The sequence below is a fragment of the Colobus angolensis genome, unplaced genomic scaffold, assembly GCF_000951035.1.
Source record: "Colobus angolensis palliatus isolate OR3802 unplaced genomic scaffold, Cang.pa_1.0 Scaffold109, whole genome shotgun sequence".
Lineage (NCBI taxonomy): Eukaryota > Metazoa > Chordata > Mammalia > Primates > Cercopithecidae > Colobus > Colobus angolensis.
In genome coordinates, this window is record NW_012111919.1 from 1,438,544 (window position 1) to 1,444,061 (window position 5,518).

Below are 5,518 nucleotides of genomic sequence, written 5' to 3' on the forward strand. Positions count from 1 at the left end.
AAAAAAAAAAAAAAAAAAAACCCAAAGCACAGAAAAAACCCAACATTTTCACATGCAATGCAACTATTTTCTTAGGTTTTTACTGTATTAGCATTCCATATATTTCAAAATGCCTAGAAGCAATATTATATTTCTGTAACATGAAGAATAAAGTTTTTAAAAATTACTACTGCATATTTCATTCATTCAATAAAAATTTATTAAGAAAAAATTCATTTCCAGAAAGTCATTGTAAAACCACTGGTAGCTTCTATTTGGGGTCATTTTATAAGATGGCTATATAGAGTTTTGGAGTCATTTACTAATTGTCTTGAATGGGGCTCTAGATAGACTGCCCAAAAGCTTAAGAAAAACGTAGGCAAATAACAACATTAACTTCTTCTTTCTATTTTTTTGAGATGGAGTCTCGCTCTGTTGCCCAGGCTGGAGTGCAGTGGCGTGATCTTGGTTCACTGTAACGTCTACCTCCCGGGTTCAAGAGATTCTCCTGCCTTGGCTTCTCGAGTAGCTGGGACGACAGGCACGCACCACCATGCTCCGCTAATTTTTGTAATTTTTAGTAGTGACAGGGTTTTACTATGTTGGCCAGGCTGGTCTTGAGCTCCTGACTTCAGGTGATCCTCCCGCCTCAGCCTCCCAAAGTGCTGGGATTACAGGCATGAAGCCACCATGTCCGGCCAACATTAACTTTTAGAAAATAGAAATACTTCAGTAATAATTACTTCAACAGTACATTGTATCTTGAAGATCAACTGGAATATTTATTCTTCCTAACCAAGCACACAAATGTGTGTTCATGAAGGGTTTATACAATTTCTAGGTCTTACCTCATCTATGTTTCTAAGCCATTTGCTGATGTTTTCAAAACTTTTACCATTGGTGATGTCATATACTAGCATGATACCCATTGCGCCTCTGTAGTAGGAGGTTGTGATGGTGTGAAATCGCTCCTGGCCTGCTGTATCCCTGAAATAAACAGCCAACAATTTCTATTAAGCATTTTGATATTACTACGTTTCACATAAAGGACAAAACAAGAATAAAATAGTTTTTCCTAAGTATATATAAAAACTTTTTAGTTGAAGGGAATTAATAACCTACTCATACTGGATGAAAATCTAAAAGGCAAAACAGTAGGAAGTGACACATAAAACTCAAGGTTTTAGCATACTACATAATTCCACTTATGTAACATTCTGGAAATGAAAAAAATATAAACATAGAAAACAGATTATTGATCTGTTGTTACTGACACATAAAACTCAAGGAATAAGCACTAGCGAACACCAGAAAAACTCTTTTCATTTTGTTTAATAATTTAGTTCCATAATGTAAAACTCAAGGAATAAGCACTAGCGAACACCAGAAAAACTCTTTTCATTTTGTTTAATAATTTAGTTCCATAATGTAACACAAAACCAGTTAGGATTTTTAGAACATTAGAGAACTATACCATAGCATAGTCACATTTACATTTAGAAATCATTAACCAAAAGTTGTAAAGATAACCTCACTTATAAATAAGATAGAAATGTAAATAGTAGTATTTTCCATTATGTAATGCTTAAAGCCAAAGGTGTAAGATATATTTTGCTCCTGTAACTATGCCCTCTCATTTGTATCATTATTTTGCTCTTTTATGGATCATCTCATCAGCGTACGAACATGTTTTAGTATCTTTTTTTAAAAAAGCAAAAATAAGGTCAGGCGCAGTGGCTCAGGCTTGTAATCCCAGCACTTTGGGAGGCTGAGGCGGGCAGATCACTTAAGGTCAGGAGTTCAAGAACAGCCTGGCCAACAAGGTGAAACTCCATCTGTACTAAAAATACAAAAATTAGCCAGGCATGGTGGCTGTAATCCCACCTACTCGGGAGGCTGAGGTAAGAGAACTGCTTGAACCCGGGAGATGCAAGTTGCAGTGAGCCGAGACGGTGCCACTGTACTCCAGCTTGGGTGACAGAGTGAGACTCTGTCTCAAAAAATAAATAAATAAATAAAATAAAGCAAAAAACTCCAATCTCAACCTTACATCTCTCCAACTACCCCTGTTCCTCTTTTGAGTTAATATTTTTAAAACTTTTATTTTGAAATAATTATAGCCTTACAGGAAGTTGCAAAACTGTGCAGAGAGGTCCTGGGTGCCTTTCACCCAGCTTTTCCTAATGATAACATCTTATATAACTGCAGCATAATAGCAAAACCAGAAAAGAGACACTGGATACAATCTACAGACCTTATTAATATTTCAGTTTTTTTTTTACATGCACTTATTTGTGTGTGTATATATAGTTCTCTACATGTACAGATTTGTGTAACTACCACAACAAACAAGATAAAAAACTATTACATCACCTCTTTACTCTCCATAGTCCCTAAACTCTGATCAATAATCTGTTTTCTATGTTTATATTTTTTTCATTTCCAGAATGTTACATAAGTGGAATTATGTAGTATGCTACCTTTTGAAATTGGCATTTGACACTTCTTTCACCATAATGCTCTTGAGGTCCTCTCCAAGTTTTTGCACGTAATCCTGGTCTGTCCCATTCCATTGCTGAGTAGCATTCTATGGAATGTATGTACCACAATTTGTTTAATCATTCACCCATGGAAGGACATTCAGGGTTGTTTCCAGTTTTTGGCTATAACAAAGTTCTAAAAATATTCATTTATAGGTTTCTATGTGGACATAACTTTTCATTTCTTTGAAATAAATGCCCAGGAATGTTATTTATGGGTAATATGGTAAGTGTGTAAGAAACTGGCCAACTTTTTCCAGAGTGGCTCTATCACTTGACATTTGCACTAGCAACATATAAAAGATCCAGTTTCTCTGTATCCTCACCAGCATTTGATGCTGTCACTATTTTTTATTTCTGTAGTTCTAAGAGGGCATATAGCATTATTTCATCATCACATTAATTTGTGTTTCCCTGTGGCTAAGATGGTGAACATTTTTTCATGTGTTTATTTGCCGTTAACACATGCTGTTCGGTGAAATGTCTGGTTTTTTTTTTGGTCCACTGTCTAATTGGATTGTTAGTTTTTTGGTTTTGGGTTTTTTTTTTTTTTTTTTTGAGATGGAGTTGTTGATCTTGCTGCCCAGGCTGCAATGGTGCAGTCTTGGCTCACTCCAACCTCTGCCTCCTGGGTTCAAGTGATTCTCCTGCTTCAGCTGGGATTACAGGCACCCACCACCACACGCAGCCACTTGTTATATTTTTAGTAGGGATGGGGTTTCACCATGTTGGCCAGGCTCATGTCGAACTTCTGACCTCAGGTGATCAGCCCTCCTCGGCCTCCCAAAGTGCTGAGATTACAGGAGTGAGCCATTGCGCCTGGCCTGGATTGTCAGTTTTTTGTCTTTTTACTGTTGACTTTTGAAAGTTCTTTTTAGACAGAAGTCCTTTGTCAGATACATTGGCTTGTAAATATTTTCTCCAAGTCTGTAGCTAGTCTTTTCAGTCCCTTGACAGGGTATCTTGTAGAAAGGAAGCTTTTAATTTTCTGAAAGTCTAATTAATTTACTGATTTTTTTTCTTTTACAGATCATGTGTTTAGTGTTATGTCTAAGAATTCTTCACCTAGTCTTGTTTTTTGTTGAAACAGGGTCGCTCTGTCGCCCAGGCTGGAGTGTAGTGGCATGATCTCAGCTCACTGCAACCTCCACCTCCCAGGTTCGAGAGATTCTCCTACCTCAGCCTCTGAAATAGCTGAGACCTCAAGTGATCAGCCCTCCTCGGCCTCCCAAAGTGCTGAGATTACAGGCATGAGCCACTGTGCCTGGCCACCTTATGGTTTTATTAAACCAATAGCACATTTTGAGTTAATTTCAAATAGGACATTTTCATGAATGTCCTATTGCTCTAGCACCGTTTGCTGGAAATGTCGAAGTAATAGCCTTCCTCCATTGAATTGCTTTTGTACCTTTGTCAAAAATCTGCAGGCCACACCATAGTTCAATCTGTGTCTGGGTTCTTTATTCTGTTGCTATCTCCTACGTGTCTAGGCCTCCTCCATTACCATACTATCTTGGATTACTGTGGCTACATAGTTTTAAAACCAGGTAGATTGATTCTTCCCACTTATTTTACTTTGTCAAAAACGGTTTTAGCTATCCTAGCCTTCCCATATAAATACTAGGATAAGCTTGTCTATATTTACATAAAAATTTTCCCAGCAAATTTCTTTAAAGAGTTTTCTCTAGTTGCTGTTTTCCCACTTTCGGTCCTTAACTGATTCTAATAGGATAGCTATTACTGATTACTGTACCAAAACTCCTTTTCAGAAGGTCTCTAATAACCTGGATGCCAAATCCAATAGCTATTTCCTTTTTATATATCATCGACCTCTTAATGACAGGGATACATTCTGAGAATTCCATCATTAGACTATGTCATCATTGTGCACACATCATAGAATGTACTTATACAACCCTAAATGAATATAGCCTACAACATACCTGCACTATATAGTACTGCTCCCAGGCTACAAACCTGTAGAGTATGTGCCTATACTGAATAGAGTAGACAACTGTAACACAGTTAAGTATTTGTGTATCTAAATATGGCTAAACACAGAAGAGGTACAGTAAAAATGTGGTATTATAATATTGATAGGACAACCACTGTGTATGCAGTCATCGACTAAAATACCATTATGCACTGTATGACTGCATCTTAATCACTAAGCAGGATTCTACACAGTTGACTGCATTCTCTTTTCTCTTTTTTTTTTTCCCAAGGCAGAGTCTCACAGAGGGCAGTGGCACGATCTCAGCATACTGCATCCTCCGCCTCCTGGGTTCAAGTGATTCTCCTGCCTCAGCCTCCCAAGTAGCTGGGATTACACCATGCCCAGCTAATTTTAATATTTTTAGTAGAGATGGGGTTTCACCATGTTAGCCAGGTTGGTTTCAAACTCCTGACCTCAGGTGATCCTCCTGCCTCGGCCTCCCAAAGCACTGGGATTACAGGTGTGAGCCACTGTGTCCAGCCAACTGCATTCTCTTGTTGTAACACTTTATTCTCATGACTCTTTGGATAAGTTTCTGGTCTTCATTCTAAGTCACTGGCTGCTTGTTCACAGTACCTTTTGTTGGCATTCTAAGATTCAGAGAGGATGAACTGCCGTTCTCCACACACCAGCCAGAGTGATCTTCTTTAAACGTATGTTTCATCACATTATTCTGCTTACAACTTCTAATATCTTCATTGAGAAAACAACAGGCTTTCCAACAAATGGTGCTGGAACAACTGAATATATCCATGCAAAAGAAGGAAGTTGGACCTCTACCCAAACCATATATAAAAATTACCCCAAAACAGCTGGGCGCGATGGCTCATGCCTGTAATCCCAGCACTTTGGGAGGCCGAGGCGGGTGAATCACGAGATCAGGAGATTGAGACCATCCTGGCTAACAGTGAAACCCTGTCTCTACTAAAAATACAAAAAATTAGCCGGGCGTGGTGGCGGGCACCTGTAGTCCCAGCTACTCGGGAGGCTGAGGCAGGAGAAT

The 5,518-nt window shown here is 38.5% G+C and overlaps 1 protein-coding gene across 1 annotated transcript in view; it reads right to left on the minus strand.

Moving 5' to 3' along the window:
- RAB10 (RAB10, member RAS oncogene family) overlaps positions 1-5,518 on the minus strand; it is a 108,965-nt gene that overhangs the window by 25,982 nt on the left and 77,465 nt on the right. Inside the window, exon 3 of the mRNA XM_011950369.1 lies at positions 828-966. Coding sequence (XP_011805759.1) covers positions 828-966 — 139 coding nt within the window. The remainder of the gene's footprint in view (positions 1-827; positions 967-5,518) is intronic.